General features: G+C 41.3%; 1 protein-coding gene across 5 annotated transcripts in view; it reads right to left on the bottom strand.

The window, feature by feature from the left end:
* The window catches only part of LOC135918371 (E3 ubiquitin-protein ligase COP1-like), a 60,277-nt gene extending 35,127 nt beyond the window's left edge, over positions 1–25,150 (bottom strand). For 2 of the 5 annotated variants that reach the window (XM_065452056.1, XM_065452057.2), the window contains exons 1-14: positions 25,044–25,113; positions 24,722–24,876; positions 24,343–24,402; positions 24,158–24,255; positions 20,146–20,207; positions 19,938–20,057; positions 16,848–16,916; positions 16,670–16,729; positions 11,522–11,644; positions 10,217–10,343; positions 4,425–4,542; positions 4,241–4,301; positions 4,075–4,157; positions 3,859–3,967 (exon numbers count right to left, since the gene is read on the bottom strand). In XM_065452056.1, the coding sequence (XP_065308128.1) occupies positions 3,859–3,967; positions 4,075–4,157; positions 4,241–4,301; positions 4,425–4,542; positions 10,217–10,343; positions 11,522–11,644; positions 16,670–16,729; positions 16,848–16,916; positions 19,938–20,057; positions 20,146–20,207; positions 24,158–24,255; positions 24,343–24,402; positions 24,722–24,876; positions 25,044–25,061 (1,263 nt within the window). In that variant the 5' untranslated portion in view covers positions 25,062–25,113. Of the gene's footprint in view, positions 1–3,858; positions 3,968–4,074; positions 4,158–4,240; positions 4,302–4,424; positions 4,543–10,216; positions 10,344–11,521; positions 11,645–16,669; positions 16,730–16,847; positions 16,917–19,937; positions 20,058–20,145; positions 20,208–24,157; positions 24,256–24,342; positions 24,403–24,721 lie in introns of all 5 variants that reach the window. The other 3 variants (XM_065452059.2, XM_065452060.1, XM_065452058.2) reach the window with 3 other exon arrangements.
* Between the last annotated feature and the right edge of the window lie 600 nt (positions 25,151–25,750).

Genomic DNA, 25,750 nt, shown 5'->3' with positions numbered 1-25,750 from the left:
TTACAGTCATGCAACATAAATTTGTATAACAGCACAACACAACAGCCATTACCATACTAAATATGATAGAAATTAGAGCCCTATCACTATAAGCCACAATGCAATGATAGTGACATGCATTTTAATTTTAAAAACTTTATAATCGGTACGTATATGTTTTTGTGCTTAGTGCAGCTTTTCTGTGCTCAAATTTTACTATACAAGATTGAATTTCCTCGTCTGCATCTTTAATGTACTACTTAGCATCCCTGTTTACATGGTTCACCAAGAAAAAATGAAAGGTCATAATCTTATAAAAAAAGCTATTAAATACACATAAACCAATTTCACTACCGCTCAGGAACTAAAATGGCTAGGATACTAACGGGTGTAGCAAGGTGACTTGTGGGCTGGGCTGCTTCATGTTTTCCATCTCATCAATGCCAAACTGCTTTGCAATCTCACAAAAGGAAAGAAAGCAAAACAAAATTTTCACACAAACAGCAATCCCATCTATTTGCCCTGCCATACCCGTTATCCACGTTATTTTCTTTAGTTGCTAAGTCAGATAAGCAACAATGGCAAGTTTATTGCAGACCAAAAAGAAAATTCAATCCTGTAACAAAATTTGAAAATGAAGCTGTGGTAGGTACAAACAAAATGTGGGGAAGTGCACTAACAACTGTGGCAATTTATACATATAACTAAATGATTCACTCAAGAACTGCATTCACATCACACAAGCATTGATTTTAATGGAGAAATATGTTTCTTTCCCTAACATTATAACTCTAGCTTTTCCTTTTTTTTTAAATTTATTTGCAAATGTATGTTCCCCACATAAACTGCATGCTTTGTAAAAATGGTGCCAAGATTTCTACAGATGACAGAAAAGCAAAAAATGAGAAAGAAGCACATCTAGGTAAGTGCACACCTTTGTTTCCACAGACCTGGTGACTCTCATAAGCAGACTCTACAGATGTGTCCAGGACTTTAGATTGGCAGTGGGTGATAGGGAAGATGCCACCATGACTATCGCATATGCCAGAAGAGCAGTGCAAATGAAAGTAAAATAATGAAGCAGCTCGTCATGCCAGGGAACATGCACAGCAAAAAGAACAAGCAGAGAGCATGCGCAGCAGAATAATGAAAAGCCGAAAACCACCACTGCGCTCAACTACTGTGCCTCTTTTACTAGATGAATAAATATTTCACAAGTACAAAAAAAACATGCAACTGCAAGTCATCCACATAGCAACTACTCAGAGAAACATTCAACTGCCAGTGCAACTGCTTTATTGATTTTTACTGCACCTTACAACAAAAAAAACGAACGTGCAAATTAGTGGATCAAAGAAGCAATATCAGATGATCATTAGCAGAAATGCGTGAGAGGAAAAACAGGGGAAGCACATAAATGCTGTCACATCAAGATCCTTTATGGTACAACTGTTTCAGGTTTCGTTATTAAGTGTGAACAAAAATTTTGCTCAATACATAGCAATACAACAAACATAGCAGGCAACAGAACACTACAAAACACAACCAATAATACATATTCAACAATCACGTTAAAGCAGACGACATTAAATAAATAGTTTAAGGTTCTACTTGCTACTAGGCAGAACATTAGGCTTCTAGCATAGTTGTTAATAACACCCCCCCCCCCCATTTCAACATTTCATTACACACTACGTGTCATTTCATCACTGTAGGTTTTTTTTTTTTTAATTTCGTGCATGTTTGCTGTCGTCATATGCTGTCAAGCAAGTGTGTGCGTATGTGTCCATGCATGCATGTGTGAGTTTAACAGCAAACTGCATAGAATTACTGTTTAATTGCAGGAATTTTCAAAATATTAGTCAATGAATTTGTCAACACATATTTGTTCCCTTTGGCATGGCATGCCACACTGAACTTATCATGCCACACTGCAATCCACGGATGGCATGCAGTATACAGAGTCAAAGGGGCAATAGCGTGTCCTGCCCATGGCACCATTTTCTTGCATCACCGAATTAGGCAACTTTAAAGTGGTGTTTGCAGCACATTCAACTGTACTTACACAAAATATGTTCTCCACATCATGAATGTGTAGATCAGTTTCACGTGCATCTCAAACTCTAGTACACAGGTTGCGGTATTTACACAGCTACTTTCAGGTACACAAACTATGTTTAAGTAGTTCAGCATAGGCAACACCTGTTGCAAAGACTAAATGACATTGTACATGAAAGTAAAAAATTTTTAGCAGTTACCAAAAGCAAATCAATAAGGTATACTGTGGCATCTTTTTTGTGAGGACACATTCACATATCCACAAATGCTCAGATGTAGACTTGTTTACGTTCAAGTGATAAGCACACTGGTGCAGCAGACTGAAATGATGTGCATACACTTACTTTAAATTGGTGGCACCTAACAATGAGACAAAGTCGAACACACAAGCTTACTATGACACCATGTTCATGCAGAAAGATGAAATATTTTATAGTACCACCAGCATAAAGCAAATGCAAGCACATCAGATGTCATTGCACTTACACATTTGCCAATGTTTGTAATAATGGCACAACTCAGGTTCCCATATGGAACTCTGGAACTACAGCACGCTTATAAACTGCTACACAGTGACTGCACACCACACACCAAAGTGATCATGCCCCCCCCCCCCTAAATGAGCATTCTACCGTCTTTTTTTTTGTTTGTTTCAATTTATGCGTATGGTGGATGGCATAAATAGAACAAAACAGAACAAAGGAGTAACGGCTGAACTGTATCACTGCATAACCTCGCACTGCCAATGACAGGTGAAACTGGCATATGTGCAGCTACAACTGACAGTGGTGCGTATGCAAGATGTCCCAGCTAACTTTAGCCAGAGCTTAAAAATATGCGAATGGCACGCAGCTGGACAAAACCAAGGTAATGTTGTTCACCGTTGCTTGGAGATACTCAAATTTTGTTTTTAATTCTGCTTAATTAAATATATTAGTCTTAATTAATTAATCAACTTCTCAAATATTATAATTCGATTAAACGTGTCAATGAGAAAATTGTAGAGCAGCATAGAAAACTCCCGATACACCTTTCTGTTGCTCAATACGTGCTACATAAAAGTGTTTTTCCGAGCATGAAAGAAACCCACAAATACACCCAAAGTGCCTCGAATGGCCAGTCGCGCAGCAATTTTGTGTGTATTTGTGGGCTTCTATCACGCTCGCAAAAACACTTTTATGCAACACGTACTGAGCAACGGAAAGCTGTATTGAGAGTTTTTCATGTCACTCTACAATTTTCTCAATGACACTGTTCATCTCATTATCTCTGAGAAGTTGATTAATTAAAAGTAATTATCTAATTAAACAGAATAAAAACATACTTTGAGTATCTCCAAGCGACGGCAAACAACATTAACTTGGTTCTGTCCAGCTACATGGCATTCGCATATTTTGAAACTCTGGCTAAAGTTAGGTGGGACACCCTGTATAAGGACCCTCTCTATACAATCAGCTGCAGCTTGAATTCCACCCCTGAATCTTCAATTAGAATTACAAGAAGACCCTCAGTGCTGGTACTAACGACATTCCGACAGTGCTGCACACTTTCAAGAAAAACCTAGTTTGCAGCACATAATGTCACAGTGCATCACATTTTAACCTACTGTAATTGAACACACAATTTGGTCTTGAGTGTCAGTTCTAGACAGCTCTTTTATACTGCACAGCAATGCAGTTCAGCCACTACTCTCATGTTCGTTTTACTTTGGAACAGACCTGCAAGCAAGTTTCTTTTTACCAAGTGTAATTGCTGAACATCTGCAAGGTGCCAACAAGTTATCAGAGATGCCGTTCTGAACAAAATATGTATGAATCTCACCTGGTACATTTTGACCTTCTGTCCAGTAAAAGCATCCCAGATGGTCACAGTGCCTTCATAGTCGCTAGAGGCCAGCATGCCCTTATGATATGAACTCCAACTGATGCAACTGGAAGTAAAGAACGTAAGGAACATGCCACAACAGTAGCAAAACACAAAAATGAGCAAAGGAATACACAGCAGTTACATTAAACTATGTTAAACAATGACACTTACCTTATCTTTGAATTGCACATCATCTCATTGACAGGGTAGTGGATGTCCACAATGTCCTGTATAACTGTGCCATACTCAAAGACCTGACAAAGAGGCACAACCAGAAATTCAGATCCTCACCAAGTTTCACAATGTCATTTACTAATATTTAGAAAAATATTGATACCTTTATCTTCTTGGTGACCCCAGCTATGGCAAAAAACTCGTTGTCCTTGTCAAATTCTATGCTGAAAAAAATAACACTAATGAATAAATAAATAAATAAATAAATAAATAAATAAATAAAAACAGAGCGGCAATAAAACTTAGAGATGCAGACCCTGTTGCTGCACGACATGCACAACACTTACCTGGAAACAATGCTGGTGCCATTGAGCAGATCAGTGGCATAGTTGAGCGTTGCCAAAGGGCGCATGCTGCTGTACCTTGTGAACTTTGAAAGGTTTTCTGTAAACTCCTTTAGGCCATCTGCAAAGACACCGCCAAAAAATTTTCAATAATTTTGCACACAAAAAAAACATTTTTTTACATAAGCTTTACACAAATGTAGTCACAGGAAAGGCAGTAAGCAGTAGTGTATATTACAATGACTGCACATATATATGGAGTGATCATTTATAAGTTTTCTGGAATTTTTAAAAATCGCGTGTATCAGATAGCATAATTCTTGCCCTTAAGCTGGATTATTCGAAGAGGCGGACATTACTAGCATGAGAAATCAAAACACACATACAACAAACAAGAATCTACTAATTAGCTCTTTAAATTAATTACTTTATGGCACATAGTGTAATTTACAAATTTTAGCCGGTGAGTTTGCAAGACATATCCACTTAAACTGAATCTCCAGGATGACACCAGTTTTGACATATTTCCTAAAATGTGGCATAAGATACATGAACGTTCCAGTTACTTTTGTGCTTCTATGCATAAAAGAGCATTTTGTTTAAAAACTAAGTGAAACAACAGTACATTTAAAAGGCAAGTTGGATGGTGCATATCTCGAAACTGGTGACATTCTGGAAATTCATTCTAAGTGGATATGCCTTGGAAGCTCACCGACTAAAATTTTTAAATTACAATATGTGCCAGAAAGTAATTAATTAAAAAAGTTAATTAGTGGACTCTTGTTTGTTGTATATGTGTTTTGATTTTTCATGCCAGTAATGCCCGCTTCTTCAAATAATTTAGCTCAAGGACTAGAATTATGTTATCTGCAACAAGAAATTTTTTAAAATTCTGGAAAACTTCAAGATGATCCCCGCGTGTGTGTGTGTGTGTGTGTGTGTGTGTGTGTCTGTATATATATATATATATATATATATATATATATATATATATATATATATACCCCAGAAAAGTGGATGGGAAAATGGTGCCGCGGTAGCTCAACTGGTAAGAGCTCGCACACGTGCTGCAAAGACGTGTGTTCGTATCCCACATGCAGCCAGTTTCTTTTCATCCGCTTCCATTTAAATTAATTTATAATTTCTTTAATTCAATCAATAAGTGCAAGTAATTTTCCCTATATCATCCTTGGTGTCTTTGCTTGTTGGCTTCTTATATGATATGATTAATAAAAATCGGGCCCCACGGTTTCCTTTCTTCTCGTTATTACATAGCAAGGGTTTCGAATCCAGCAGCATTGATGCCTTTAGTAGTATGTGTGGGTTTATTGGCCAGTTGCCTTCACCCATAAAGGTCAGACATGTGACGCCTGCGGCAGAAAGGATGTTCCACATCCGCTGCTAAGGCTTGTGAGTGGTGGCACTGGCTAACACTCCCAGGGTTAGTTGAAGTAGATAAACATAAATACCCCAGAAAAGTGGATGAGAAAACGGCACCGGGGCAGCTCAATTGGCAAGAGCATCGCATGCGTAATGCAAACACGTGGGTTCACATCCCATCTGAACCCAGTTGTTTTTTCATCCACCTTCATTTCCATTTATTTATCATTTCTTTAACTGAAATAGTAACTACAAGTAATTTCCCCTATTCTGCCCTTGGTGTGTTTGTTTGTTGGCTTATGATATGACTAATAAAAATCGGGCCCCTCGGTCTCCTTTCTTCTCATCCATATGTATATAGTACCTTTTGGCATCAAATGAAACATGAACAGTAGAGCGCATGGCCCAAGTATAAGCAAAGGTATAGTGCACACCGTATAGCCGTCACCATTGACAGGCACGCACATCCAGTTTGGCCACACTATGCGATCCCCCCTATAGTGAGATATTTTCACTTCTGTTCTGTCAAACGGCCAAACACGCTCAGCACGCCCATGCTGGCCACCGTTACGGCTGCCAGCAAAAGCGCACTGCGCAAGTTTGCCAATCAAAATTGCATGACCGAATCTATCTGTAACCATGACGGTGCAAACTGCACCTCGCGATCCGCTGTTCACGATTCATTTGACGCCAATAGCACTTATGGTTTTGGCGAACTGTGCAACAATACTTGCCATAAACTGCAACGTTTTAGCTTCTGTTTTTTTTCACTTTTTTTTATTTTCTCCCTTTCAAATATAATAACCAGAACAGAATCAAAGATATTTCACTATAGGGGGGATCGCGCAGTGCAGCCAAACTGGAAGTGCACACCTGTCGATGGTCATGACTGGAACGGCGTGCACTATACTTCCACTTAAGCTTGGGCCACGCGCTCCGCTGTTCCAAGTTTCATTTGACAATGATAGTACACACTGCAATGCGGCAACATCCGTAATACATTTGTATAAACAATCACAGACCGTATTACAGCTCAGAGAAATACTAAAAGGAACTGCAAACAGGGCTCCATGCAAGGGTGCGTGTCCACCAATTGCGACAAGTCTTTCAAATCACGGAATAATTATCTCAGCCTTTCCCATGCTCCAACATTTGACTTTCAGAATTTTCGTCTGCTGGCTATCAATTGTGCTCTTTCGCCAAGAAGAGGCCAGCACACAGCCTGCATGCTTGTATTACTTTGTTCTTCTGGATCAGTTCAAATATACATAGTGTCCACAGCTACACACTTAAATTTTATGTTGTTGCACATTCACTGAGGTAGCACACAGGCGGAATGTCTGGGCATGTCTTAGCAATTACAAGGCATGAGATGCGCATAGATTCTGCTTTGCCAAGTACAACACCACAAATCCCATCCACCTGAAAAGGCGGAGAGTCTCTGCCCAACAACAAGTAAAGCAAAAAAAAGGTCTTGTCTGAAGCAACTATCTTCAGAATCACACTCTGAGTGTACATCCGTTGTAGTCACAGTCAGAGAGCTTGCTATTGGAAAATAATGGCATGAAGGTCATACAAAAACTTTCAGTTAATAGAATGAGGCCAGCAAACTAACACAAGACTGATAAATGCCACTCAAGTGAAAATTCCAATAGAAAAACTAGTAGCCTGTGAGGTTATTGACAAATAATAGCTTATTTCTTTGAAAATAAGTAATCAACCAGTAAAAAAAAAAACATGGCATTTGCAACAGGACCAATTTGTTTGCTCAACAGAATTGGACTCATTAGGACCCATTGTCCCCAATTGACTACACTACAGAATTTGCCTTTTTTATTGTACATCTAGAATTTTGAATGGTACAACAGAGGCCAAGAACAGGAGGGGATGATGCACACAGTGCTATGTACATATTCTTCTGTCCTTGTCCTGGGTTGCGCCGTTCAAAATTTCCAGCTGTTCTCTAGATCTATGCCCTAAAAAAATAATTGAATTCTGGGGTTTTACATGCCAAAATGACATAATCATGAGGCACGCCATAGTGGGGGACTTCAGATTAATTTTGACAACCTGGGGTTTTTTAATGTGCACCCAATGCATGGTACACGAGCATTCTTGCATTTCACCTCCACTGAAATGCAGCTGCTACGGCCGGGATTTGATCCCACGCCCTCAGGTTTAGCTGCACAACAACAAAGCCACTACCCCACCACGCTGGGTGCTTATGGGCCCTGAAGGTTAGAACGGAACTGCACAATGGCGCGCTTCCTTCGATGCTAAAGGACATTGTACAAATTATCTATTGATCAATGCTGCACATAATTCACAATCCCTCAGCTCTGAGGGGCTTATTCTGTTCTGCATGCTAGCCCAGATATCTGCAAAGAGACAATGCACGGTGTCCGACTTTGCTTTTGAAGTCAGCTCTTCCTTAATCTCAGAGAATGACTATTTAAAAAGAGAGTCCTTCCTGTTGTTTAATGCGCTCACATTCTTAGGGTTCTTAACACACTTTCCAGGAGCTATCTATCTGTCTATGTATGTTTGTATCTATGCATTTATGTATGTTTGTATCTAACCGTTTTTCTGCCTACCTGGGTCACTGGGTGGTCTGTGGTCAAATGGTTAGCGCATCAGGCTGCTGTGCTGAGGTAACAGGGTTCTAAACCAACCACTGGATCAACTTGGGCCACTGAGTATGTGCCAATGTGTGCATACGTGCCTCTCTTCAACGAAGCTTTTTCACGCCGACATAGGGCACTGTAGATGCGGGACTGGCTAGGCACTGCTGTTTGAAGAAACTCTTTGATGCCAACTTGGAGCACTGGGTATGTGCCACTCAGTCTGTGCTGGTCTTCAATGAACCTCTTTGATGCCAACTTGGGCCACTGTGTATATGCCAGTAGGTGTTGCATGCCACTCTTCAATGAACTCCTTCGACGCCTACTTGGATAACTAGGTATGTACCATTGGGAATGTGCCGCTCTACAATGACAAAAAAGATCTCAAAAATTTCTTCAATGCTGAGTGAAGTCGAAGCTACGTCATAAGGGTTCCTCAAGAATAGCAACTGGACGCATTAGCAGGCTGCGCCACAAATGCACCATGTATGAGCTGCTTTCAATGAACACCTTTCACACCAATGACTTGGAGAGCAGTGCTGTGAATGCACTGTGTATGTGCCGCTCATCAATGAACGTCTTGCCAACTTGGGTCACCGAGTATGTGCCACAGAGTGTGCAGCAAACAAAGGAACAATAATTTCAGGGCACCGTCGCGCCACACTTCTCGTCCCAGAGGCAACACAGAGACTTTTCAGCAGCACTGCTAGATGGTACAGCATGTCCAGAAAGAAGTGCGAGAAGGGAGTCCGGTTGACACAACTCATTTCTCAGCATTCGTACGCACCCGTGCACAATGTATTTCAGATGCCACCCCACGCTTTGCGGTGGCGGCACTAGATGGTGCCAAGTATTCCTTGGATAACGTGATAGAGGAATCCTGCTGCAGTACGCACTTCATACATGACTTGTTTCAATGGTGGCAATACATTGTGTGGCTATATTGATTCAATGCTAATTCATTACCATCAACAGTCAACATGAGATGGGTTCTGCCGCAAATTTTTTTTGTGTCTGTAGAACATCAGATGCTATGTTCTATGAGAAACAAGCATCTTAAGCTTGCTGCTGAGAGGAACGATTGAAGACACTGCACACCACTAGACACCACAGAACATTATGAACTAGATGAAGCTATGTGGGACATGGATATTTATGCTTGCATACCATCACCAGTTTCACTGCACCTCTTTAAATTGAATAAGTTTGATTTATGCTTCCCTATTTTACTTTTTATACCCATTAAAAGAAACAATTTTCTTTCAAATTTTTAGGCTTTACCCCAAGCCTTTGCAACTATAATATGACCAGTATGACTGCACACAACCAAGTTAGTTCGCAAAATATATGCAAGTTTACAAGTTTCATGAAACAAATTGTGACATAGCATCTAACAAGGATTCTAACAAAATTGTACTTGAACATAATGCACACAAACTCAAAAGCCAATGAATATGTTCAAAACAGCTGCAAAGTTATCAGGAGCCCATCACATACTATTCATCCTACAAGAAGTGTGAATTAGTGAAAAGCTAGCATTAGCACATAAAAGACATGTTGGCCATTCAGAAGCACAATACATTCACGGATGACCATATGCCCCGTGCTGGCAAAAATTCCAAACAGTTCCTCGTGAACACTTGCAAAAAATAGTCTCATTGTCGCTTACAATAATAAGCCAGCTATGCTCTTATGAAAAGGCTGTTGGTGTGAAAAGTGACAACATATTGCTCAGTGATCAATAAAGCGTCCATTGATATGTCTGCACTATAAGTTTGCCAGATGAAGACCGACCAGCAGATGTGGAGTTGAGGTTCTTTGTCCGCGCTGTGAGGTAGCAGTCTTCCAAGTCATCGAAGTGCAGGTGGACACGTTTTCGGCGGGATGCCAAAGTGGTCTGCACCCACTGTGACTTGCTTCCCTGATCACAAATAAGGCAAAAGTTGCACACACATGCAACTGATTAAAATTGACAGAGTGAATTAATTGTGCACTCAAGCTCCTAAATGTTGAAACAAATTAAAACAATATAACACACTGGAAAATATAAGCGACATTGTGAGAGCATGCTACTAAATTTGTAGAAGCACTGTGAAAATGTCACGTATACACAACAGCAGACAACAGCAGAAGCCAGTGGTGCTTTTCAGATGGAATCATACAATCAAATATTTTTCTCGATCCTGTCACCTGCCCAACTGAGTTTCAACCCAATTCCATTGGTACTCAGTCGGTTAATCTCTTACACAATGCTCTATACATGCACTGTAACCCCAACAGTTCAGACACTTGCCACAATATCCCACTGCCTATGGCACTGTGCTGCTGAGCACATGGTCGCACGTTTAATCCTGGCTGTGGCGGTTGCATTGTGATGGGGGTGGAATGCAAAAAACGCTCGTGTAATGTGCAGTGGGTGCATGTTAAAGAAGCCCAAGTGGTCAAAATAAATCCGGAGTTGCTCACTAGTGGAGTGCCTCATAATCAGATTGTGGTTTTGGCACATTAAACCCCAGAATTTAGCATTACACACACCTGCCCACAGAAGTTATCAATGTATTAAAATTACACCCACCCACAAAATTTCTTCCAAGGCCAAGCACATAGTCTGGAATTGAGGCAGTGTTATGCAAAGACCTGCATAGTGCCCACTTTGATTTTTGACTGCCTGCTTAAATGGGGAAGGAATTTAACTGTGTTGTGGTGACCTCATTATGAAAACATATTTGCTGCCAAATGCAGTTTCAGGCTGAAATGAAACATAACATGACAGAACAAACTAGAAGGTGCATTTCCATCTCCAACTTGCCAGTGCATGCAGCACTGCTGCAGTACATTCACAAATGCTTAGTTTTGGGGCTAAAGAATATTTAGCGCCAAGATTTTGCGCAAGAATTTCAAGTAATTACATGTAAGAGGTCTATTACTTTTGCTTCTTGTTTTCAATTTTATTCTGGTCTGCCTGTGCACATTATCGGTCCCCACACTGCACCGGTTAATCCAAACAAGAATGCAAAATGTAAATTTCGGCAAGTTTCCAAAATTATGCTGTTTTATCATTTGCAGATTTTAAACAGGCACACACAAAAAAAGACTTACATGCTTGCTGCCATTGAACCCATCCTGCATGGTGCTTGCATTTACTGTACTGGATGCATCCCCACCAGCTAAACAAGATGCAGGATCAACAAGCCAACAATTATCTGGAGACTTGGAACTTTCCTGCAAGGCAGTGATCCCAAAATATTGTAAGCCTTTGAGAAATATCAATAACTATGCATAGAAAACAGATGTATATTATACACAAAGTCTACTTGAAAAAATATGTACCCAAGTCACACAAGCCACACAACCCCCTAAAAATTGAGCAGTGATGCTTTACACTCTGGAAGCTTTAACAGATTTATTTTAGGATATTGCAAAGCAAAATTTTGTGTGAGCTACACATGCCCCAATTTTCCTCGGCAGCATGCAGTTTATATCAATGAATTTCACCAACTCCCATAGCCACATACTATTGGTAATTAATACCATCATGTAAATGATGCATCCTTTATTTTACTATATTGTACAGCAAACTTGGTGTGCTACTTTCTTTTTGCTGAAGCCTTCTCCATGAATGTAGGACACCTTTATTCACAGAATGAAAATACAGTATAGACTGGTATAGGCCGAGTAGAAGTGCCTGCTTGTTTTCTAGGTAAATCATAGTCACTGTGGCAGCACCAAAAGTGGCACAATATTATATGTTCTCTTATTTCTGTCCCGTCATTTTTGCACTACTGCTATGACAAAGACTTGTGTGCAAAACACACATACAAGTAAATGCTACAGAAACGCACAGTCAAGTACTATCGTTAGAAATATGAAGGGGAACACGGGAGAGCCCATCAGTCACCCAGCTTGAGGTGATACACAGTGGCCACTGTCAAAAATAAAATGTAAAGTGAGGCATTATTAAGTTCATTGACGGCGCTCTGGCTGTGCTTTGTTTCTACAAAGCAGGTAGCGTCGTGTCGGAAGCCGACATTTCCGCCATTTTCACAGCAGTGACATTCATCAGTACATTCAAGTGTGTTGCCAGTCTTTGTGAAATCTACAGGCATTATCACTGTCATTTGCAGATGAGATGCTCCCTGTGTTCTAGAAATGCAGGTGGGACGAGAGGGTCATTGGTGAACTTAGCTTTGCCTCCCTTTCCACTTTGTTTTTGATGGCGGCAGCTATGCATCACCCCAAGCTGGGTTTGAGGCTATCTGACACATGCTCCTATGTTTCCTTTCACATTCCCTTTCACCTTCATATTCCCTTTTATGTTCCCTTTCATTGCCTAAAGTTATGCATGCAATGTATTGCAGTAACAACATTTTCAGTTTCTAGCATCATTGTTTTTGTACCCTATCTCGCAAGTAACTTGCAGCACTGCAGGAGGTATGGGGTATACATAGGCAATAACTTCGTGTAGCGCAATATAGTTATGATGGACGCAACTGTCTGATTATTAGAGATCACAGAGTTTTAGCTTTGTATGGTACGTAATACAGGAGGCCCTCAGAGCATGTGCGTTGTATGCCATGAATTATTATAATGGCTACCGCCAGTAACCATGATTGCGTAACAATTTGGCAGCGCCAATACGGCCCAGACTGCTCGCTTCGATCCAAATTTGCACTTGCGACTTCATCTCTGCCCTGCCAGCACAAAATAAATATTAAAATCAGCCACTCCATAGTCTCATCTTATGCTTAGGACAGATCATTAGGTATGTTTTGTCATTATTATTCAGATAAGCTGCTTCTTTTGATGCTGCTAGGCCTACAAAGATGGTGTCAAGCCAGAAAAGTGGTTTGACTTCCACCTACCAGATGATGCCACAACCATTAGCATTGCATTCGCGATGCAGAAAGCTCTAAAAGCCCAATTCTTCACTGCACCATTCATTTATTACTACGCTCTAGCACAGCACGCAATGAAAGTATGCTAAAATGTTGATCACTCAGCATGTCTACTGTGGTAAAGTAGAGAAATGGCATATTCAGGGTGTCTACCAAGTTGACATTTCCAAATTCCCTGAGTTTTCCAGGTTTTCCCTGAGTGCCATTGCAAATTTCCCTGAGTGATGCAGAACTATGTTTTATATCAACACGGGCTGAAACCATATCGCCTGATGCTGTCACTCTCTAGTAAGCACATGAAAAAAAAAGCAACTTAATCCAATTTGAATACTAAGGAGCAGTGTTGATGTTATTCAAAAAGAGAATAGAAGGCAGGGGTTAGTAAAATGCACAGCAAATAAAGTGTCATCAAAAACAATTGCAAATAGGGTCGGACATTATCAAATACGAATAAAAAGGAGAGGCATACAAAGGCAAATATGTTCTAATATGAGCTATTTCTATCAACTGATAGCAACCTCAGTGGAATGAGGCCTGAACTCTGTCACAATTGAGATTCTCTCTCAACAGCTCGTAAGTCAACCTCAACAGTCCTGACATACTCTCAGCCCGCGCACGACGCCCGAGTGTTGTGTTGCACTGCTTCAAAGAGTGTATTTTAGTTTGGATGAGGGACACCTGCATCTCGGCATCAGCCAAAACTTTATTTTTTGAGCTCAAGCTTTTTCAAAACGGCGGCAACAAGCTTCCTTTCTCGTTTATTCCTCAATGCGTAGGTCACTTCTGTTCTTGTCCGCCTTCCGCCACTCGTTCGCCCCAAGGACCATTTGAAGCATCATGATCAGTTGCACAGTCCACGACCGATTTTTCGAGCTCCCTCGGGGCCGCAAAAACGTCCGAAAAATCGGCCAGTTGGAAAAAAATAAATGCGTGTCATTTACTGCCCTTAGGGGCTCAAACCGCCACAGGCACGTTCGAAAACGCTCTTAAGGCCTGTCGGTACACGTATTAGGCATACCTGTACTCGTACTGTGACAGGAAATGCCGGGTGCCCGCGTGCATAATTAAGATATACATACTGTATTCCGTGGCAATAGCCCCTTCCCACGCTTGTTATGCTTCACTGCAATTCTTTTCCGTAAGCTTTACCGAGTAACATTTCTGTACAGAGGCGAAGCTGACTTTCACGAACCGGCATTATGCAACGCACCGTGTTTTCCAGGTTTCTAAGCCAATCGCGAGGACCACAAAGGTGGAGTCCGTGCCATTGCTGACAGCAGCGAATTCTTTCAATAAAAAGTTCGGCACCCACTGGCAAGAAGCTTCATAGCGAACGTCGAAGCAGCTAGGCCTAGCGTTGCCGCAGTGGTGGCAACGGGTGCCAGCGGATCTGCGTGCGAGAGTGCCGGTTCGAGGCGGCGAAGTAATCAAGACGGCAGCGGTGGTGCCTTTGATTAATGCCGTTTCGGACCTGCAGTCGCGGCAAAACGTCCGGAAAATCGGACGGCAAAGAGTTCTTGAATCGGAAATTTCACACGTTCTGATACGTTGACACTATGGGGTACGAGGTGGTGCCGCGAAGCCGTCCAAATTATTGGGAATCCGGAAAGTCGCTCGTTGACTGTACACTGGCAACTCCTCCTACCAACGACAGGGCGTCAAAGACGATTCATTACGATTCCTGTCTGCTACTCGAGCCAGCATGACCGCGACTTTCGACCCTTTCAATAAAATTGCCGCTAATTTTCCCTGATAGAGGCCCAAATTCCCTGAGTTTTCCCTGACTTTTTCCAGACTACGCGAAATCCCTGAGAATTCCCGGTTTTCCCGGTTTTCCCGGTTGGTAGACACCCTGATATTCACAGTGGGTCTAATGTATCATGGTAACAGCTGTCATGGAGTAATCTACCATTGTTTGAGTAAATGGCACCGGACAAATAAAAAATCCTGCATTTTCCAGAACAGGCAAAGTTCCTAGCACTAAATGTGTTTGGTGCGGACAGAAAACAATGCAGGGAGAGTGCTAGTATGAATGCAGTTATGAAGAGAACCACATTTCTCTCAAATGCCAGCGAGCTTTCACTGTACCAATGGGTCACCAAACATAAGAGAGACAGCAAGATGGCAAACAAATGCCAACTGGATGCCAGCCAAATGATGCAGCGCAGGTGAACATATTTAGAGGAGTGTGCCACAAGGCTATTGGCTAATGAGGCAGCAAGGAATTGCTGAGAAAAAGTATGGATAATGCGACGCCCCTGTGTCACATTCATGCAAATGTGGCCTATGGTTACAGTACCAGTACATTGGTTGCATGAAGGCACCCCCCGATTCGGGGAGCACAAATCAACAGGACAGCGAGCGGACTCTGAGCAGATGACGCGGCATGGATAAATACCTATTGAGGGGCTTTCACTCTTCCTACTGGCTAAGGAATCCTGCAGCCTCCACAGCACTGCAAGGAACTTTACTTGGGATGGAGTATAGAAATTGGGAGTGTGCTTGCCGATACACATGTATGGCTACTACACAGTCCATACTTAAGCAACACATAGCTCATTAATCAGGCAAGATTCCCCCCAAAAATTTCTTTTAACACGAAGGTTTTCAATTCCAGTAATAGCAGAATTCGAGCCAGTTAATGCTCAAATCATGCCTGTTTATTGCACGACTACTACCAACTTGTACATAACTGCCCCCAAAGTGTGCAGGGAAAAATGTTAATTAAAACGCACGGTTAATAATGACCAACAAATCATTTACTAGACACAAATGAGGAAAATACATTGTATAAACAAGTATCTAAGACCGATGAAATTTTAAAATTAATATTCTCCCATGTAATAAAGCCAAAAGAATGCCACATTCAAAAGAGTCAACCTATCTAATAACTCATTCCTCTGAGCATATAGTGAATAGCACTGGAGAGATTGTGTCTCCTCACCTGACCCAAAACAAGCAACCATGTACTAGTTGCAATCAAGCACAAGTTATGCATTCACCACCTAACATGCAAAAGTGATAACATGCATGGGCACCTAACAATGGCAAACGTGTCAATGCTGCCTGCTAATGCAGAGTGCTCATCGCTGCCACAAATTTGCCAAGTGTTACACATGAGTTTATATGCTAATGCGCAATTTATCTATTGGCTTCCAGCATATACCTATGAGCCCTTCTCCCATAACGAGAACCCATTCATAGTAGTGTTGAGTGCACTTGGGGCATGTCCATCACCTACACAAGTTCATATATAACTTCCTTCTGCATAAGGGTTAAACTCATACAATTTCAGTGAGTCATTTTAGTACATGAACTAACCACGATCTAAACAAAACAAAGGCAAAATTACCTCAACCCGTTTCAGGTCTTGATCAATGAAGCTCAGCTCAGAGGTAAGCTGGTGCATTTGCTAAAAAGAGATCACACCAAATGAATGTTTTAACACACTAACAAAAAGAAAAAAAAAGCACTACAAGAAAAACACATAAGAAAGAAGAGGAATGAAAGAAAAGAAAAAAGCAGGTCACCTCTTGCTTGTGCTTGCGAACTTGCTGTAGAAACTCTCTCAGAAGTTGTGCTTGTGCTGCTTTACAATCCTATAAAATAATAATCCAAAGTAAACCACACTTGCTCTGGCTGGCAAAAGGATCCTCCTCAAGCTCCTCAAAGCATGAGGTGACACAAAGAACTCAAATTAAAAACAATAAATAATTCGGCTTTGTGGCAAAGTTATCACGGACAGCTAGAGGTGGGCGAAGAGTAAATTTTTTAGATAAAATCGATTACTACCAGAAGCAAATGGAATATTGAATACTTTCCTGACAATTTAAAATAATTAACAATATTTTTCACCATTATTAAAAAACAATGTTCACACCATAGTATTTACGACATTAGCAAATTTGTGTTGTTACACTGCAAATAATGAAGGATGGCTTACTAAAAACACACACATGGAGCATTACAATTAAGGACAAATGGGTCATAATATGGAGACCTGAAGTGATAAACAGGCTAGAAATAAGGGAACCAAGCTGGAGCTAATGTTTCGGCAAGAGGACGCGCCTTTGTCAGGGCGACAAGCTCTTTTCTTGGCAGCATTTATGTAAATAGAGAAGAATGAATAAGCACACTGTTCACATACTAAGGACTCTTTGTAGCATGCAAGGCCATGAATTATCAAAACGAAGCATAGAAATGAGGTCTCGTGGGCCAGTTAGCACCTGTATGTATATTATCAAGGCAATCGTAAACATGAGTCATCTGCAATGACGGGAAAGCCAGAAAAGTGACTTTTTATCTAGTTGGAGCAGTTGCAGTTATGTTGCCGCAACTATGTTACTAACTAATTTGCAACAAAGCATATCCAAATTTAATCCAAAGAAAGCACACAGGCGCAGCATCCATAAACTGTATAAAACAATACCCACTTCTGAATGCCTTGTCTGGATGAAATCTGAATCCTCACAACCATGATTTCACCAAAGACTGGCTCCCCAAGTGATGGAGTGTGCTTTACCACAAAACTTCTGCTTTATGTCCGTTACAGCCCAAATAAAAGTCGTAGTCTAGCTTTAGCTTTATGCTTGATTATGCACAGTTGACAATATAAGATAATAAAAAAACATAGGAAAAATATTTCAATTTGTAATTAGCAATTATCTGATTCAAGGAGAGAATTGAATAAAACAATATTTGATTTGTTATCTGAAGTTTTCAAATAATCGCCACACCGCTATGGAGAGCACAATATTTATTTCATGGCCAAGGTGCAAGGTGTGCGTGGATGCATTTGCTACCCTTTGGCAAGAAATACCAAAAGATGACCAAGCATCAGCAACAAGCCAACCCTATTAAAGGGCCGCTTAACAGGTCTGGCCATTTCGAGCTGACAAGCATAGTGCATACAATGCATGCTAATCACTGCGTCTGCTAAGTTTTACGTCCCTACGTGTCGCAGAAAGGGCTTAAATTTCAAACTAAACGCCACTTGCCCTTTTCCTCACAGGCGCCGCGCTCTCAGCTGGAGAGTCGTTGGCATATCGCACAAGTACACCTACGACATGGCAGCGTTGTGACATTGCTCATAGTGACATGTGACTTTGAGAATTATTCAAGGCAACAGGAGTTATTTGTTCAATGCGTTGCTTAAATAGACTAATCAAAATTTAGAGAAATAATAAAACCTACAAACTAAATGTCTGTGTGTCCTTGTTTTACTTCATACCGTAGCAAGAGACACATACTTCCGTTTCATCTGTTTGTTCACATTCGTGCAGTCGCACACGCAGAGAGCAAAACTATGTCATTTTCTAATGCGCTCCAGCGCTCGATCATGCTCTGTGATCTGCTTCCGTCTGCCTCGGTGTTTGTGTAGCACTGACTTATACCGCTAGTCAGATATTCTCGTGCAGAGCACGCAAACTCATGCACTGTGTGAGACAAGACAAACACAACAGCTCACACGTGAGACAGTCAGCGGAAGTGCCCCAAAATGCAAAAAAGCAAGGAAAAAAAAAGAATGCGGGACCCATGACGTACGCGTCATGCGACCCTCCAGCTCTGGTATGAGAGAATGCAGGGAAGGAATTTAGCTTAGCAACGCTAGACGGGACCCGCCGCAGTGGCTTATCGGCTATGGTGTTGCGCTGCTAAGCACAAGATTGTGGTATCAAATCCCGGCCACGACAGCCACATTTCGATGGGAGCGAAATGCAGAAACGCCCATGTCCTGTGCCTTAGGGGCACGTTAAGAGATCCTTTGGTGGACAAAATGAATCTGAAGTCCCCCACTACGGCATGCCTCATACTCAAATCCTAATTTTGGCATGTAAAACCCAGAATTCAATTCAATTCAGGCTAGACAGGGCAAGTGGAGAGAGTGTCTATATTGGCAAGGGCGCTCGCCTCTTGAAATCACGGGTTCGCGGCCATGAAGCATTTCTATCTTGGCTATTAATGAACCAATTAAGAAAATTATTGTGGTAGAACGCTTCCTTGAGGGCATGTAACAACTTCTAGCGTATAACCAAAATTTGCTATGTGGCTTGGTGAGGAGCCTTTTAAGCGGATTGACAATAACCTCAAGACCTTGCTCACAGCTTTTGCCCAACAACAGAGTGATGGGAATAGCTATCACAACATAGGCTTATTTTTGAGCCCTCAACTTCTGGGGAGACCTGCTAAATCCGATGGGACAGATCTGTGAAGTGGTAGCATGAGGGTGCGCCACAAAATGGTCTCTTCATCTGTGGAATGAGACTATGCTCGCAGAATTCAAGGGCTCAAAGCTGTGTCGCCTGTTACAGCTTGTTTCATCAATAAAGTAAGCAGTTACAAGTAACCACTTCATTAAAAGGAAGTGTGAGCCTTAATGTGTAAAAAATTTACTCTATCAATTACAAAACTACCAAAGATGTTATTTATTAGAACTAATTATTTAAATGATTTTGTTACATACAAGTTTGAAGACTGTACATCTTTAAACTGTGAAAGTGCAACTATTCCCAGCACAATACAACATACTGAAAGCACACGCTCAAAGCACAATACTAAATCTGTGGATTCCAAAAACCTTGGTCTATGTTTCATTCTGCCAAGAGTGGAAATCAACTCACGGCTTCTAGCTGCTGCTTCTTCTTTGAAAGAACATCCAGCATATTGTAGACATCATTCAAATTCATGCTGTCAGACTCCTGCAGAATAAGTTCATGTAATTCTGACACTACTGGGTTATTCTGAAAAAACATGATAAACGTATGAACATGCTATTGATTCTGATGAGGGAGAAAAAAAAATATTACAGAAGTTCTGCATTTCACTTACGCCTTGCAACTTCAGCCTCTTGTCAGCGGCCTTTTGCTTATACTTTGTAATAAGCTCATTCACTGAAATAACAAAAGACAAATCATAATAAAAAAAGCCGCCTAAAACCACTATAGCAAAAGCAGCTGTGAAAAATTACTTAAAAGAAAACTGACAATTTTCCCTTAAGCAATCCAAGCGTAATTTACGGAGACTAACGTACAAAAGCAACATAGTTTCTATGACAGATGCCATAGTGGAGGTTTCCAGATGAACCTTTGAATATGGGGGGTTCTTTAACATTCACCTAAAGCTCAGTACTGGAGCATTTTTGCACTCAGCCTCCATTGAAATATGCCCACCATGGCAAGGAATGAAACCCACAAGCTTGGCAGCCAATACCGCACCCACTAAGTCACACTATTAAGAAGGTAGACTATCTGAATATGTACGTTTTAACTTGAGTTAGGCAAGAAATCTTCTGTTGAGGCCTGCTTAGAATTTGTAAGCCATTACATTAAAATATTCTAACAATCAGGACATTTCAAACAAAGCGGACATATTTTCCAAATGGAAAGTCTATCCCCTTGAGGTGCCGCGTCCACATTTGTGGGCCCGACTTGTTTTTGCCAGTTCTGTCGAGTGGTGGCCCAGAAAAAGCAGCACACATTAAGCTTCAGGTAAATTGAACCCCCTACATGCTCAATGTGTCTTTATTTCACTTCCAATGTGGTGCATGCTGCTACAGATGACCACTTTGCTGAAAGTGGTATGATGTTTGACAGGACGTTTGATATGCCGCATTCTGGCAGCAAGTAGAAAGAATAATTTTTCCTTGCTCATAATGCATGCAGTTAATAATGAAAGTGTGCATGTTCTTCAAGCGTTGCGACTGAACTTTTTTAACACAAAAACGGAGCATTACTGACAGCCAGCAATAAACAGATAATTACTAATTATGATGACTCATCACAACAATGCCCAAAGCCCCTTCCATCTTTCCTGCAGAGGAGTGTAAAGTGCCTTAAAATGAAGTTGTATAGATTTGACACATTTATAGGCAGTCCAAGGGGCTATTATAATATATAGAGCTTGGATTACAAGGAGAGAAGTCCCAATGCCAGCACGACATTGGGACAGAAAATGCTGGAAATGAGTAACACTGTTCAGGACAATGTTTTCATCTGTGAATGCACTCAAAGTGCCAATATTACTGCTAAAATGATTAACCTGTTTTCAAAATCCGCATTGGTTTCTTGCACTGAAGGCCAGGCACATACAAGACATCTGCTCACTTAGGCTATGCCTTTTCTCCATTCAAAGATTTTTAAGTCATACAATAGTCACTGCACTTCTATGAAGACAGGAACCTGACTTTTAACGACATGTCCTTTACTCTGGATCACAGATGCTTGGTTAGAACAAGGGGATCTAGATGACAAAAGAAATGAAACACTACTTCTATACCTATGCTAAGCAGTGAAGGTAAAAGAACTGCTCTAGTCAACTGTACCAACAGAGTATCATAACTGCTATGCCCCATGTCACTATTATAATCATCCTCTACTGACTATGAATAGCTATGGATTGCCCTCATTCCAGAAGCTAACCGAAGAATGTAGCAATAATTATCGAACAGGCAAGGAAATGTTTGCACACTTGACAATAACCCAGCTCATTTATTCCTAACTTGTTCTACACAGAACACATAGAATGCATATTGCATGATTTTATTAGTTTCACAATTGCAATATTCGAAGTTAGGACTCCAATACAGTATTCACAAGAGAATGTCACATCACCGTTTGCCAATGTGAAAACACTAACAGCAAGTGAAGGGCACAATGAGCATAGGCACGTCTGTTCAATGGCAAGGCAGTTTATGGAATACCTAAACAACCAAGTCGGACCATAAAAATTCAAGGTACACAATGTAAACTAAAGACAACCAAGTTGACAAAACCTAAGTACAGATCACTAGACATCTTTGAGAAGCAGGAACTTACTACTGCTGGGACCTATTACAAAACTGGGCATGTCTAGGAAATATCAACTCTTCTGATATGTTGCAAGTAGAAAAAACAAACACTAGATTTTAACATGCAGAAAAAGGCAACTGAAATAAATGTCAGCCATCACTGTTTTTTTCCTTTAATGTGCCATTTAAGGAGGAGAGAGATAGGCACAAGGATATAACAAGAAGAAGAAGTATATTAATGATTGGAAAATGTAGAGAGGTCGGCCAGATAATGGAGTATCTGGCCTGCTACTCTACATAAGGGAAGGGGAAGAGTGGAAGAAAAAGGGTCACAAGGGGGGGATGATAATGGGAGGAACGGAGGTGAAGGACCCATTACACAACTGGTATCACAGGCGTGAGTCCAGGCCCGTGTCACCTAGGAAACATGAAAGTGCACGCATTGTCTCTGTCGTCTGCCAACTCTGTGGCCATGCGCCTAGCAAGAGGTCCTCCGACAGTGTTCCATTGTGTAAATGTCTCAATGTATCTGCCACTGTCAGTCTTTCGCGCGCATACTCAGGGCACACCCCGAGCACATGTTCTATAGTCTCTACAGCGCCACACACTGAACAGTCCGGGGAGTCTGTCCGTCCAATAATGCGCAAATAGTTGCGCGTGAAGGCGACGCCTAATCGCAGTCTGTGTATCAGGCATGTATGAGGGCGTGGAATTCCACGCAGAATAGGAAATTTCATATCGGGATCCAGCGTTTTAAGGCAGACGTGACGAGCGTCTGGCTGGGCCCAGTATCTTCTCGTCGCACTCCTCATTAATTCCGACAGGAGGCATGTGATGTCTGGTCTGGAGAATGGCACTACAGTTCGCAGGCCACTGCTGAGGGCACGCCTTGCTGCAGCATCGGCCATCTCATTACTGACTGACTAATTATGTGACTGACTTAATATGTGTGCATGTACAATGGATATGCAAACACTGTCAAAGAATTGGTATTGACGGCAACTTTCCCATTACAATGCCCACACTTTTTGTTATATCAAAAAGTGTGTGCATTGGAATGGGAAAGTTGCGGTCAATACCAATTCTTTGACAGTGTTTGCATATCCGTTGTACATGCACACATATTAAGTCAGCCTTTCAGGGGCCAAGTGAAACAAAACTATGTTTTTATGAGAGTACCTTGAAGTGGCTTCATGCAAGGGACAGCCAATCTCACAATGTTAAATTCTAAATGCAACAAAGCACTTCAGAAGAACTCTGATCCAAAAAAAAGAGAAGAAAAATTCAACACCCCTTGGTTTGCACCTGGACCAAGGAAGCATGAAAAGACCCAGAAAAAGCAATCCTGTCTTTATTAAAGCTATAAAGTGATTTTCTCAGATACTTCAAGCAAAAATTGATAGAGAGTGTTGGACTCGGTGCCTAAAGATCTGGGCTTTTCCTTTCCTTAAGCGCACCTCCGCCTAAGATATAAAATTGCAACTTACATAACAGAGGTGTTCAAGAAACAAAAGGTCTCTTTCCATCTGATGCCATAGCTAAACAGATAATTTGTTAGATTGTGGCAAATGAAGAAAAAAAAATATCTACTGGTCTATCACAAGCATTATAGCTACACACTGCACAAAGGTTACAGCAACCTCATTCATAACACATTCAGTCACAGCCTCTATGGGCGATTTCTAAAGCTCCAGGTTAAGTTATCACCAGAACACTATGCCTCCTCCAAATATTCTTAATTTTCATGGGACTACAGTCCTGTAATGTATGGAGTCTGAGCTGTTATTATGTGCTATCACAGTAAGCAGCACTGCTAAATAGGTATTGTCCCACCTTTTTTGTTATGCTTGTTAGAGAACACAATATTTATTATTTGTATCAATTAAATTTCCTTCACGTGACCATTTTTGGCAAGCACTCTGTGACAAAAACTATTTTTCAAGACGCCAATAGAAAGTGACCGTAGCTAAATTTCCATATTATTTTTAAACGGTTTAAGCTCCATGGCTATGAAGTACAACTATCATTCGCTATGGATCAAAATGAATGACTTACACAAAAAGTTTGGATAGATCTGCTCCTTCTTTTCAATCACAAAATTACACTTTGGGCATCGGTTACTGTATTCCAGGCCTGTTGTGATGCACTTGTAGCTGGAAGGAAGCAAAATGCACTTTAAAGCAATATTCTGAAACTCGCGCTGGGCTCACGTATCAACAGAAGGCACATTGACTGCTCACCAAAAAGTGTGTCCACAAGGTGTCATGTGAGCTTCTTCTATAACATCGAAACATATCGGGCTGCAAGATAGGATAAAAACACGCACAGTAAGATTTACACGCGAATCAAACGAACACGAGAGTTTCTGGTCTTGTTAACAGCACTTTTTTAAAACTTCGCAAGCAGACGAGCAATATACACGACTCACAAATAAGTGGCTGAAGTAAAATACTACATGTTTATTGAGCAGAGCGCTGAAATGGCTTGAAATTCGGCAGTTACTTGCACTTCTCGTAAAAACATAGGAAACCAGGCCGACCGTGAAGTACTTTGAGCAAAAAGGCATTGGCGGTAGAGGATACGCAAATGCGCAAGCTCGCAGGAAGAGGCAGTACGCACCACAAGTAATCGCTGTTCCTGTCTTCATATGAGCTGTTGATTCCGTTTAGAACAGATGGCTGTCTTTTTCTAGCTCTCCGAATTTGCTCCGGTGTTGAATTCGAGAAGGAAATCCTTGTGTTGTTCACTGACGCCATTGACACGACCGACCGGACCTACACACGCAAGCACGTCTGCTCGAAGAACATTGGTGTGCTAAAGGACAAACACAAGATAAGTGAACAGATTTAAAAACGCAGACGCAGTATAGTGGGAAACCAATATGAGCATGGTTCTATACAATTTGTCTCGCTCTATTTTACCACATAATACGCAAAACAACCTTAAAAACACCGTGCATGAAGTCTCCTATCTGCCCGAGACGCCCTGAGTACTATGGATTGGATTGGATTCGTTAGATTATAAAGTGCGCTTTCGCGCGTTCAAAGGAATAGAAGTAGCAGGCGCGGCGTTTTCAAGAAAGGAAACGCAAGCAAGGCAGATGACGATTGTCGTTGTGTGGCAGAGATACATCCCAAACACTCTTAAAACGGTTGCACCCTTTGGGGTGTATATTTGTCCCACAACGATAATCGTCATCTGCCTTGCTTGCGTTTCCTTTCTTGAAACTCGGCGCTCGCTACTTTCCTGTCGAGAATGCGGCGTCACACTGATAAGTCGCATGCCGTTCGTGACTGGAAAGTACCGGGCTCGCAGCGTTAAAGAAAGGAAACGCGGGCAGCAAGGATGACGATTATTGTTGTGGGACAAGATACGCCCCAAAGGGTGTAAATTTTTTTAAGAGTGAAGGGTGTAACTTTGCCTACGCTCACACTCTAAGAACAGTTTACACCCTTTGGCTTGCCCCTTCTGCCACACAAAAATAATCGTCATCTGCCTTGATGCGTTTCCTTTCTTTATCGCTGCGAGCCCGGAACTTACACTCTAAAAACAGTTTGCACCCTTTGGGGTGTATATTTGTCCCACAACAATAATCGTCATCTGCCTTGCTTGCGTTTCCTTTCTTGAAAACTAGGCGCTCGCTACTTT

The sequence above is a fragment of the Dermacentor albipictus genome, chromosome 1 (genome assembly GCF_038994185.2).
Source record: "Dermacentor albipictus isolate Rhodes 1998 colony chromosome 1, USDA_Dalb.pri_finalv2, whole genome shotgun sequence".
Classification (NCBI taxonomy): domain Eukaryota; kingdom Metazoa; phylum Arthropoda; class Arachnida; order Ixodida; family Ixodidae; genus Dermacentor; species Dermacentor albipictus.
Note: the sequence above shows the minus strand (reverse complement) of the source record. Positions and strands in the feature narration are given on the sequence as shown.